This window comes from Papio anubis, chromosome 4, assembly GCF_008728515.1.
Source record: "Papio anubis isolate 15944 chromosome 4, Panubis1.0, whole genome shotgun sequence".
Taxonomy (NCBI): Eukaryota; Metazoa; Chordata; class Mammalia; order Primates; family Cercopithecidae; genus Papio; species Papio anubis.
The window spans coordinates 164277132-164290607 of record NC_044979.1 but is presented as its reverse complement, the minus strand read 5'-3'; the positions used below and the strand labels follow the sequence as shown (position 1 = coordinate 164290607).

The window sequence follows — 13476 nt, the reverse complement described above, 5'->3', positions numbered from 1 at the left end:
ATCTGCCTACCCATAATTAGTTGAATCCTGAAATAAACAATTTTTCTTTGGAAAACTTTAAATGTTCCTAAATCATGGGTTAACTTTTTTCTCAAAAAAACTCCTAGCAAATCAGATTGAACTAGAAAAAGTTGTATATGTACATGTGTATGTTTATTTGTCTGTTTTATAAAGCTTTACTGAGATATTGCACATACCATAAAATTTACCCACTTAGCATACACAGTTTGGTGTTTTAAAAAAAATTTTTTTTTTTTTTTTTTTTTGAGATGGAGTCTTGCTCTTGTCCCCCAGACTGGAGTGCAATGGTGCGATCTTGGCTCACTGCAACCTCCAGCTCCTGGGTTCAAGTGATTCTCCTGCCTCAGCCTCCCGAGTAGCTGGGATTACAGGCGCTTACCACCACGCCTGGCTAATTTTTCTATTTTTAGTAGAGACGGGGTTTCACCATGTTGGCCAGGCTGGTCTCAAACTCCTGACCTCAGGTGTTCCGCCTACCTTGGCCTCCCAACGTGCTGGGATTACAGGCATGAGCCACCGCACCTGGCCACACAGTTTATAGTGTTTTTAATATATAGTCATCCCTTGATATCTGCAGGGGATTGTTTCCAGGCTCCCTCCCATGGCCCCCAACCCAGTGAATACTCAAGTTCCTTATATAAAATGGCATAGTATTTGCATCTAACCTGTGCACGTCCTCCTGTATACTAGTTAAAATCATCTCTAGATTAGTTATCATCGATACAACGTAAATGCTATTGAAATAGTTGCTATACTGTATTTTTAACATTTGTAGTATTTTTATTGTATTGGGTTTTTAAAAATCACTTTTTTTGCCCCTCAAATATTTTCTATCTGCGATTGGTTGAATTCTCAGATGTGGAACCCGTGGATGTGGAGGGCTGACTGTATTCACAGACTTGTGCAACTATTACCACTATCTAATTTTAGAACATTGTCAACATCCCATTGTATTTGATAGCAATCACTTCCCATTTCCTCTCAAACCCTACAGCTCCTGACAGCCATTAAACTGTGTTCTGTCTCTATGCATCTGCCTGTTCTGGACATTTCACACATCTGGTCTTTTGTGTCTGGCTTTTATCTTAGTATATTGTTTTCAAGATTTATCAGATTGTAGCATGTGTCATAAGTATTGCATTTCTTTTTGTGGCTGAATAATGCTCCATTTTATAGATATCACATTTTGTTTATCTGCTTATCTGTTAGTGGACATTTAGGCTGTTTCTGATTTTTTTGACCATTGAAATAAAGCTGCTGTGAACATTACTGTATAAACTTTTGTGTTGAAATGTGTTTTCATTTCACTTGTGTTGTATACTTCAGTGGGATTGCTGGGTCATATATGTGTGTTTTTTAAAGTCCATTGATATTGCTGATTAATTTTTAAAATATCTCCAACTTTTTATTTGAAAAAAAATTAAACAACAACGTTGGAAGAATATTTCATGAAAAGTCACATACTCTTTTAGATCAACACATTTTTAACACGTGGCTACATTTGCACGTACTGTATCTGTATGTACTCTTTTTCTGCTGATCTGCTTGAAACTAACTTGCAGACATTATGATGCTTTACCAAAAGCATTTAAACATGTATCTCCTAAGATCAAGGACATGTTTCTACATAAGCAGAATACAATTTTTATATTCAAATTTAATTTTGATGCAGTAGTACTTAATTTTTATTTAGATACTCTTAGTTGTCCCAGTAATATCTTTATAGTTTTATTTTCTTCTGTGTTGAAGATCCAATCAAGAACCATGTTTGTATTTGTTTGCCATATTTCTTTAGTTTCTTTAACCTATAATTCCTATACCTTTCTTTTCTTTCTTGTCATTATTTGGGCCAGCTGTTTTTAGCCTGTCATACAGTTTGAATTTGTCTGATCGTTTCCTCATTAGATTGTGGTTAATTTTCAGCAAGAGTACTTACTGTACAAGTTGTTACATGTTCTCAGAGTCTTACCTCAGCCATATAATGTCATTGTGTTCTTTTACAGGTTGAGTATTCCTTATCCAAAATGCTTGGGACCAGTAGTGTTTCTAATTTCAGATTTTTTCAGATTCTGGAATATTTTTGTTACACTTACTGGTTAAGTATCCCAGATCCGAAAACCCGAAATGCTCCAGGAGCATTTCCTTTAAGCATCATGTTGGTGCTCAACAAGTTTTAGATGATGAAGCATTTTGGATTTTCAGATTTGGGATGTTCATCCTTCATTAGTGATGTTAAGGTTGATGATAAGAGCACTTTGGTCAACATATTTAAAAAATCAATTCCAAATCCTATTACTTGATCCTTGTAAGTATTCATAGTGTTTAGAAAATAAAAGGCTGGGCGCGGTGTTTCAAGCCTGTAATCTTTGGGAGGCCGAGGCGGGCGGATCACGAGGTCAGGAGATCGAGACCATCCTGGCTAGCTGCAGTGAAGCCCGTCTCTACTACTAAAAAAGAAACCAAAACACTAGCCAGGCGAGGTGGCGGGCGCCTGTAGTCCCAGCTACTCGGGAGGCTGAGGCAGGAGAATGGCGTAAATCCGGGAGGCAGAGCTTGCAGTGAGCTGAGATCTGGCCACTGCACTCCAGCCTGAGGCTGACAAGCCGAGGAACTCAGTCTCAAAAGCGAGGCCCATGGGCAGCTCCAAGCCACTGTAATCCCAGCACTTTGGGAGGCGAGGCAGGCGGATCCGAGGTCAGGAGAATCAGAGACCATCCTGGCTAACACGGTGAAACCCCGTCTCTACTAAAAAATACAAAAAACGCTTGGTGAGGTGGCGGGTGCTGTAGTCCTAGCTACTCGGGAGGCTGAGGCAGGAAGAATGCGTGAACCCGGGGCTGAGGAGCTTGCAGTGAGCTGAGATCCATTACTGCACTCCAGCCTGGAGTGACAGAAGCGAGACTCCGTCTCAAAAAAAAAAAAAAAATATTTGTATTTTACACAAAGAGAGGATAAATGCTTGAGGTGATGAATACCACTTATCCTATTACATATTATATGCCTATAAAATACCTCATGTGCCCCATAAATATCTACTGTGTACCCACAAAAATTAAAAATACAAAATTTTTAAAAACAAAAAAGAAAATGGTATCTTTGTACTATGAGGAGATATGTGATATAGTAGAAGAAATTATCTTAAAACCAATACAGATACCAAAGAACTGCAAAGTCAATGTGGAAAATGCAAGCTGTGTTATTGAGGGAAAGCAGGAGTTGTGAAGCACAGGTCTGACACAGATACCTGCAGCGCTCCCAGTGGTGGCTCGTTTTTCTGTTTTTAAAAGAGAAACCAGAAATCCATATTTTTATGTGAAATCTCCTGATTGAAAAAACAACTCTGAGAAGACCCCCAAGACATCTTGGACTACTAATTTGTGCTCTCTGTCGTAAAGGAATGTCGGAGTTTTTGATACAGGATGAGGTCAGCCATAAAAACGGGATTAGTTTTAAGCAGGAATTTGAAAGGTTAAGGATAATGGTGTGGAAGGAATGTATGGAAGACTTGGGAGGAGAGTGAGGGAATGGTGAATAGATTTTCTTATCTCAGGCACTGTAAGCCAAGGTGAGTGTATTCTAACACAGGAAGACAATTTGAGAAAGATATTAGAAACTTGTTCTAATAATGAGGGGATAGAATGTCTGCTAGTTTATGAGGAAAGGAAATTTGTTATACTTTGAGTTGTTCTTTTATACCAGTTGTCTTGGTGTATTTGGTTTACTAACAAATTCTTTGCTCTCCACCAGCTTCGGGCTCTGTATTCAATGTATCTTCGGAAAACAAAGAGTTTGAATAAATTGCTCTATCACCTGTTCAGGCTTATGCCAGAAAATCCAACCTATGCCGAGACCGCAAGTGAGGTCCCAAATAAGGACCCTAAAACATTCTTTACTGAGGAGCTCCAGCTGAGTATTCGAGGTCAGTAAGATATGTGTTTATGTTCTTTCTTGGACGCTAGATTCACACTAGGTTGAATTAAACTTTTCCCTGGGAATGTGGAGAATAACCCCAAAGCTAGGTCCTGGCTATGAGAATGTTGAACTTGACCATTTTCCACATTTCTCTAAATAGGATGAATAATTCGATTTTACCCTAAAATAAAGGACTGTGAGGAATTTAATATATTTTTGAAGCTTAGTGTGGTGAGACTATTAACTTTTGACTCTGTAAACAAATATTTCTTATGTGATAACATTTTATAGGCATATAAATAAGGGGAAATAAAGTTGAATAAAATGTATTTCATTCTGGGAGCTCACATGTGAGCAGAGAGGATAGATGTGCATATATGTGGTTGTACCACAGTATTGGAAACAATTTACTAAGAATATGCATTTTTTAAATGCCTTGGAGATCTGAGGATGGGCTGCATCTTGTGAATATTGAGTTGGGTATTCTAAGACTTCTGCACAGCAGCACAGCGAGCTCTGGGGAAAGTAAAGGAGGCCAAACTCCTTTTCATAATTTGTAACACCAAGCATCTTTAATTTTTCCTTCTTTTTAAAATATATTCTATTTTATTTGTAGTCTTTCATGTTAAATATAGAATTCTGTTTCTTGGTAGATTTTTTCAGTGTCAATTGGGATTTTCACTTTAAAAAAAAATTATTTTGCCATTCTTATGGTTCATTTTGAATGTGTGGAAAGATGCTCATACTCCAGAGTTCTGGTTTCTCTGGTATGTTTGATGAGCTATAGCACTATCGTTGAGGAATTAAGGATCACTTTCTAAAGAAAATACTAATATTAGTCTGTTATTCTATATAAGAAATACATGTGACTAATCAGGAATTTGTTTTTTCCTCAGAAACAGCAACTCTTCCATACCACATTCCACACTTGGCTTGCTCAGTCTATCATATGACATTAAAAGACTTGCCTGCCATGGTTAGGTTGTGGTGGAATAGCAGTGAGAAGCGTGTTTTCAATATTGTAGATAGATTTACAAGCAAGTATGTCAGCAGTGTTCTTTCTTTTCAAGAAATATCTTCTGTACAAACAAGTACACAACTATTTAATGGCATGACGGTTAGTATTGTCTTGACTTTCTCCAGAAAAGTTGTTTTAATATTGGGTATGTCTGTCATTGTTAATATCAAAACAGACTGTAGCTCTTGGCTCAGAATTTATAGAAACTGGTGGCCAGGAGTTATGGCTCATGCCTGTAATCCCAACGCTTTGGGATGCCAAGGTGGGAGGATCACTTGAGCCCAGGAGTTCAAGACCAGCCTATTTTGTTTTCTAATTTGTGTGTCAAATCTCAATATTACTTCATGTATGGATTGAAACAGTGGTATAATTTTCATTCACACACTGTATTAGTCTATTCTCACATTTCTATAAATGCCTGAGACTGGGTAATTTATAAAGAAAAGAGGTTTAGGGCGGGTGCAGTGGCCTATGCCTGTAATCCCAGGACTTTGGGAAGCCGAGGTGGGTGGATCACTTGAGGTCAGGAATTTGAAACCAGCCTGGGCAACATGGTAAAACCCCATCTCTACTAAAAAAATACAAAAATTAGCCATGCGTGGTGGCGGGCACCAGTAATCCCAGCTACTCAGAAACTTACAATCGTGGCGGAAGGCAAATGGGAGTCAGCACCTCACATGGCCAGAGCAGGAGGGAGAGAGGCGGGGAGGTGTCATACACTTTTAAACAACCAGATCTCATGAGAACTCACTCACTATCACGAGACTAGCACCTATGGGAAATCTACCCCCATGATCCAATCACTTCCCACTAGGCCCCACTTCCAACATTTGGGATTACAATTCAGCATGAGATTCGGGCGGGATACAGATCCAAACCATTTCACCCAGCAAATAGTTTTTGAGCATTCATTAGTTCATTCAAAATCTGTATTGGAATACTTACAGATGCCAAGCACTGTGTCCCAGTCACCAAGGATATGAACAGTTTAGTAGGACTAGACTCTTGTCCTATAATAACATACAGTCTAATAAAGGGAAAAGAGTGATACTGATAATGATTTTTGCATTGGAAAGTAGCATGTTAAGAGAAAGAGTTCTCATGATCTGAGTGGGAAAGATTCATCTGGCTGAGGGGATCAAGTGAGATTTTATGGAAGAAAATCACTTGGAGGTGGGCAGGATTTTGTTACGGGGAAAATGAAGGGAAAGGCATTTACTATAGAGAAAATAGGCCAGGTGCAGTGGCTCATACCTGTAATCCCAACACTTGCGAGGCCGAGGCGGGCTGATCACCTGAGGTCGGGAGCTCGAGACCAGCCTGGCCAACATGGAGAAACCCCGTCTCTACTAAAAATACAAAATTAGCTGGGTGTGGTGGCACATGCCTGTAATCCCAGCTACTCGGGAGGCTGAGGTAGGAGAATCACTTGAACCTGGGAGGTGGAGGTTGCGGTAAGCCGAGATCACGCCATTGCACTCCAGCCTGGGCAACAAGAGTGAAACTCTGTCTCAAAAAAAGAGAGAGAGAGAGAGAAAAAAAAATACTATCGCAAAAGCAAAAAGCACAAAAGTGAGAATGTCATTTCAGTTGTTGCCCAAGAAATGATAAATAACGCAGTACTGCAACCCAAATAATGAGTAGGAGTCCCAAAGGTGAATAGACTACTCAACAATGAATTAGAGGTATATTGGGAAGGGCCTCAAATAACAATCCAAAGTGGTACAATTCAGCCACTGAACATTTTTCATTCAGGCAGTAGCACGGTCAGAGTTATGATCTTTGAAATTGCTCTGACCATAGTCTATAGCATGATCTGTTGGCAAACAGTTTGGATTCAAGTGAATGGTTAGAGGAGACTATTGAGGTAGACATTATGAGCAAAGGACTAGGGCATGGGTGAGGCAGTATCAGTGGGAATATAAAAGAGTAGAGATGTGAGAGATGTGCTAGTGATTTAGTTAATATCTAGGATGAGGTAGAAGCAGAAATTTAAAATGATGCTATGATGATTTTTTAGCCTGGGAGTAGGAAATTCAGAAGATGAAGTTTGATGAAGGATGATAATGTGTGCATTTTATGTTGAGTTTGCAATGTTGGTTTGAAAACCAAACAAATAACTATAAATATTCTGGCAGTTGATGGTTGGCTCCAAAGCTCAGGAGGATTACATGGTAGAGGAAGACTTATTAGACGTAGAAGTGATATTCGATACTCGGTGTGGAATAACCCATTCTGTCACTTATCTATTGAAGGTTTATTGAACTATTGTGTGACAAGCCTAACATAATAAAACCTTTTTTTATGAGCAATTAATGTCTTTTAAAACAAACTTTGAATTCACAAAATCACTGTAAAAATATACCAGGGAGATATTTAAACCTATTTCTTTCTCTTTTTTTTAATTTTTATTTTTTTGAGATGGAGTCTCGCTCTGTCACCCAGGCTGGAGTGCAGTGGCTCAATCTCGGCTCACTGCAAGCTCTGCCTCCCAGGTTCACGCCATTCTCCTGCCTCAGCCTCCCGAGTAGCTAGGACTACAGGTGCCCACCACCTCACCCGGCTAATTTTTTGTATTTTTAGTCGAGACAGGGTTTCACCGTATTAGCCAGGATGGTCTCGATCTCCTGACCTCGTGATCCGCCCGCCTTGGCCTCCCAAAGAGCTGAGATTACAGGTGTGAGTCACCGTGCCCAGCCTAAACCTATTTCTTAATTATCTTATGTTAGATAAGTGAATGTGTTTACTTGCATTGTCCTTGAATGAAGCCTTTAGCTTTTCATAGTCAACCTATCAAAATGTTTTCTGGATGAAAGAAAGGAATCTGGCAAACAAAATATCCTTTGTTGTACTGCAGGTTAAAGCTCGAGCTACTACTCGAGAGGTAATGGCTACTTATACTATTGAGGACATAGTTATTGAACTTATAATACAGCTGCCTTCAAATTATCCATTGGGTTCAATAACAGTAGAAAGTGGCAAAAGAGTAGGAGTGGCTGTTCAGCAGTGGCGGAACTGGATGCTGCAGTTAAGCACTTACCTCACCCATCAGGTAAGTTTCTGTTTATACATTTGGCTTTACAAACTTGAAAAAGATGATCTATTTAAAAGGGCATTTAAACATAAAACACATCTTTTCTGCTTAAGGTAAAAATAGATATTAAACTTCCTTGGATAAATACAGATATATGCCTAAATGGATTAAACCTGCCTTTCTGTTTTAATTTTTAAGGTTCTGTAATTTATTTTCTGGTGTTTGCGAGGGATTGACTTTATTTCATTAACATTGTAGAAGATGTAGAACAGTACATGGTATTAAGGAAATTGTTTCAGAGAGGATCTTTTGAAAGATGCTGGACAGATGAATGCCTTCTGAGCTACTTTCCCTTTTATTCTTACATTTCAACTCCTCTTTGGTTAAAGAAGTCCCAGTACTCTCAAAGACCTGTGACCTCTAACCACATTTTAAATCTTCAGTTCTGTTTGCACGCTGTGTATCTCAGTCATTCTACAGTAAGGAAAAACTTTTTTTTTTTCCCCCCAAGACGGAGTTTTGCTCTTGTTGCCCAGGCTGAAGTGCAATGGCACAATCTCGGCTCACTGCAACCTCTGCCTCCCGGTTCAAGCGATTCTGCTGCCTTAGCTTTCAGAATAACTGGGATTACAGGCACCCACCACCACACCTGGCTAATTTTTTGTATTTTTAGTAGAGATGGAGTTTCACCACGTTGGCTATGGTGGTCAACGAACTCCTGACCTCAAGTGATCTACCCACCTTGGCTTCCTGAAGTGCTGGGATTATAGGCATGAGCTACGGTGCCCGGCCAAGAAAAACTATTTTAAACAAATATGCTTACCAATATTGTAGAGCTGGAGCAAATAATTTGAGATAATTTCCTCATTTTCAGTTAAACATTAGAACTAACCTAAATGATTTAATTATTAAGAGAGTTTTATCAAGCAATAAGCTTGGACTATTACACTTTAAGTATTGGTCCAGAAGCCTTTAAAGTCTGACTTTATGGAGAAAAATTACATCTGGTTCTGAAAACTTGGGAGGTTATTTTAACCAACATTCATAAAAGTTAGGAGATATGAACATAGCCAAGCAGATTGTCTTCTTTCAGAATTGTAATTCAACTTTAAAATTGAATAAAAATAAAATTGGTGGTCATCAGTGTGTCGTGACTTACTTTTCTTCTTGTTAACAGAATGGAAGTATTATGGAAGGCTTAGCTTTATGGAAAAATAATGTAGACAAACGTTTTGAGGGTGTTGAAGATTGTATGATCTGTTTCTCAGTCATTCATGGTTTCAACTATTCCCTTCCCAAAAAAGCCTGTAGAACATGCAAGAAAAAATTCCATTCAGCTTGCTTGGTAAGTCTAAAGAGAAATTAACTTACTTATATTTTATGTATTTTATACACATAAACACACGCGCGCACACACACACATACACAATGTCTAACTTTGGAAGAGAAAGTGTATGTTAAACTTAATTGTAGCTAATGGGAGATATATTAAGAAGTGATTTTTAAAAATCTGCAAAAGATAATTAGCAGTTTACCGAGACTGGTAGAATTAAGGCCCTCTAATAAATGGGTGTTTCCAGTGACCTTTTACCGCTCAAGAAGTAGAAGGTCTTCTGAGATCTAGACCATGAAGGAGACTACAGGAGTCGGTGCTGGAAGCCATCTGGCATCAGAGCCCTATGCTCTTTTTAAACATAGTGAAAAAGAAGTTGCCATTTGTTCCTTTGTTTCACAGGAGATTTCTCATATCTTAGTGGTTGTGTGCATGAGCCTAAGTAGAAAGAACTTAGTGTAGCCATCGGAAGTATACTCATTTGTGTTGATTTTGGAGATACAGAAAGAGCAAACATTTTACTATTCTTCCCTTTTCACTTTATCATTTGAAGGTTACTTTAGATGTATATGTACTTTATGATATATGTAAGAGGAGAGCTTTAAAAAGCTTTTGATATTTAAAACCTTTTCTTTTTCAGTACAAATGGTTTACATCTAGCAACAAATCCACTTGTCCACTGTGTCGTGAGACGTTTTTCTGAGGTTTTCTTCACTGGAAGGGATCCCTGAAGTACATCAAGCAAAGGCATTGGATTTGGATCCATCTTAAAATGTGGATGTGGGGAAGCCAGTGAGCATAACTTTTAAATAGGACCTTCTCTGGAAAATTATTTTGGTTAATGTAATAATCCTAAAATCAGGTTTACTTAACTTTAGATTGCTTTGTAAATGTTTGGAAACTTCCTTTTACAAAAGAATATTACATATTTGAGAGAAAATATTTCTATTAATGGTTTAATGTCTTTGTATATTTAAAAATAAATATGAAAAACCCTAAATTACAGAATTGGAATTTGTGAAAAGATCGTACAAGTATATTATTGATAAACCCGTTCCATTTGTCGATCTGTATTTTAGAATAGTCCAAGTAAGCAAAATGAACGGAGAGAGCAGATTTACATCGATAGGTATTTTAAGTCTTATTTATTAGTCATGACAATAAATTAGTAGTATTCTGATATTTGTAGATTATTTTAATGATAAAAATGACACTAAGCTATTAATATGGCTTGTCTTAAGATATTTGGAAGCATGCTCTGAAATCCTATATAAAAGAGTTTCAACTGAACTTCAAGGTGCCTCCATTTATCAAGGGTTATGAAACTCAGAAAATTAAATTCTTGATGCTGATCTTTTTGCTTGTGGAAGAATTATTTCTATATATTAGTGAAATTTGAATTGTCAACGTGTCAGTGAATTTATTACTCCGTTTGAGCGAGTATGTAGAGGGTGAGAATTTGAAATAGTAATTTGATTATTTCATTCATGAAGCAGAGGAGTAGTTATCTTTCTGTTGACAGGGAAGAAATAAATGAGTATTACTGAAACTTAAAGATCAGTGGAGGAAGAAACATTTAAAAATGTTGTAGGAGACTTTCAATTTTGGAAGCAAACTTAGCTGTTCTTACTAGCCAAAGTTATACTAAATAAGAGACTTGGGGGAGCAAATGTTTTTCAGCCTTCAGAAATGGAAAGTTAAGGATTTTAGCACTAAGTAAAATTCAGTATAACAGGCTGAAGTGGAGTAAGTGAAAACCTGCCTTTTGCCACTCTTAAAAATTGTGCCCAAAATATAAAAGTATGGAAGTTTAGAACTTGGAACAATTTTATTGCAGTCTTCCATTACGTGGAAATAGCATATCTAATATCTAGGTTACTTGAGAGACCAGCTAATCATCTCTGTTGCACATGTTTAATTGGCAAAAAGCAATTCATGATAAATAAAATTACTGCTTTCCATCTACCGGGTAAAATGACTATTGAAATAGTATGAATGTGGTCAGAGGATTATAGTTGAGAGTGAAGTGCTATGTGTGGGTTATAGTTCTCTCAAATTATATTTATAGATGCAGTGTCCTGCCCAGTTTTGCTTCCTACATTTTTCTGTAAAATATTTATTGTTTTCTAGGCTTGAGACTCTAAGGGTCAGTAAGTGAAGTATAGATAGCAAAATTTTACTACCTCGTTAACCCTTTTCTTAAAATATTCTCTATCTTTCTATGTCTCTCTGACATAGTAATCCCAAAGGATTGTGTTACTCCCCTGTGAAAGTTACTGCTTTTCCTTTAAAAATGGTTCTGTAATAAGACTGTTTAAAACCTTTCCAGTATTGGTACATCTTGGCTTCTGGCCCAAACCCAAGCAGAAAAGAAAATGGAATAATGGAGCATTGTTTTTCCACGTTAGTATTAGGGCATCAGATTCTTGGTAAAACACTATAATTAAGTAGTTATAATTAAATAACTGTTCTTCATACTTAGGACTCGTAATACATTTCTTTAAGACTTGTAAATATAATTGTAAAGCTTGTTAACTGTTTATATATTAAAGAAGAAAGCTTTACAAAATAAGACTGAAATTCAGGATACCACATTAAAGTTTTATCTGTACAGTGTGACAACTCTAACAAAAAGGATAGCAGCCCTTAAAATTTTAGCTTAAGGACATTTTAAAATTGCATGAGATTAGCAAAATTATTAATTTAAAACCTCAAAGTAAATTGCAAATTTTAAAATTTATTTTTGACTCTTTTATCACATGCTTTAATGTATGTACATAAGTTTCTGTGGCTTAAATAATATGTTGTTATTTGATACATTTTTCTGGTGCGAGTAATTAATGTTATTATTTGATTGTTATACCATATGTGCCCATTAAAATTCTTTTTAATTACAAATATTTCAAATATACAGAAAAATGATAATATAAATGCCCTTGTACCCTTCACATACTATTTTGCCATATTTGCTTCTGATTTTTAAATAAATAAAATGTTACTCTTTTGTACTTCTCCCTGGCGCCATTCTCCTCCTTCTCTCCCTAGAGCTAACCTACTATTCTGAAGTTGGTGTGACTCCTTCCTATTTAAGATTTTATACTTTACCATGTGTTTTTATCTAGAAACAATATATAATAGTTAACAAAAATTATGTTAATGATGTTTTACTGTATGTAATCTTTTGTAACCTGATTTTCCACTTAACATAATATGCTGTTTAGTGTCATGTCAGTTTACTTACCAATTCCCTTACTAATGGTTGTTTAAATTGTTACTTTTTTGCCATTTTGAACAGTGCTGCAAGTGTACATTCTTGATCATGTCACCTCATGCAGATGTGCTAGATATTCTGGACATATGTCTAAAAATGGAATTTTAGCCCAGCGCAGTGGCTCACACCTGTAATCCCAGCACTTTGGGAGGCTGAGGTGGGAGGATCACCTGAGGTCAGGAGTTTGAGACCAGCCTGGCCAACATGGTGAAACCCCGTCTCTACTAAAAGTAAAAAAAAAATTAGCCAGGCATGGTGGTGCACACCTGTAATCCCAGCTATTTCGGGAGGCTGAGGCAGGAGAATTGCTTGAACCCAGGAAGTGGAGGCTGCAGTGAGCCCAGATCGTGCCACTGCACTCTAGCTTGGGCAACAGAGCAAGACTCAGTCTGAAAATAAATATATATATATGTGTGTGTGTGTGTGTGTGTGTGTGTGTGTGTGTGTAAAAAATAAATATGGAATTTCAGGTAGTAGGATGTGTATATTCTGTCACTTTAGATGTTATCAAATTGCTCTCCAAAGTGATATGCAAATTTGCTTTCCCGACTGCAGTTTAAGAGAATTCTGGTTTTCCTATCTTGTCACCAACACTTAGTCTTATCAGAATTTTTAAGTTCTGCAGTCTGAAAGCGATGAGGTAGTAGCTCTTTGTTTTAACTTATATTTCCTTAAGAAGCCTAGTTTCATTTCATATATTTATTGGTCATTATTTGACAGATTTTCGTCCATAATCTATGCCTATTTTTCTGCTAGGTTACTTCTATTCTTACTGATCATAATGCTTTATCTCATAGGACTTCTAATATATGGCTTGTCTTTAACATTTTCTGTGACTATCTTTAATATCACAGAATTTTTCAGTTAAATTTAATCAGATCTTTTTT

General features: G+C 37.1%; 1 protein-coding gene across 5 annotated transcripts in view; it reads left to right on the top strand.

Moving 5' to 3' along the window:
- Positions 1 to 12331, top strand: part of LTN1 (listerin E3 ubiquitin protein ligase 1) — a 66565-nt gene extending 54234 nt beyond the window's left edge. For 3 of the 5 annotated variants that reach the window (XM_031665685.1, XM_017956490.3, XM_031665686.1), the window contains 5 exons: positions 3769 to 3940; positions 4830 to 5050; positions 7809 to 8003; positions 9163 to 9330; positions 9959 to 12331. In XM_031665685.1, coding sequence (XP_031521545.1) covers positions 3769 to 3940; positions 4830 to 5050; positions 7809 to 8003; positions 9163 to 9330; positions 9959 to 10021 — 819 coding nt within the window. In that variant the 3' untranslated portion in view covers positions 10022 to 12331. Of the gene's footprint in view, positions 1 to 877; positions 1153 to 3768; positions 3941 to 4829; positions 5051 to 7808; positions 8004 to 9162; positions 9331 to 9958 lie in introns of those variants that run through there. The other 2 variants (XM_031665683.1, XM_031665684.1) reach the window with 2 other exon arrangements.
- Positions 12332 to 13476: the final 1145 nt, after the last annotated feature.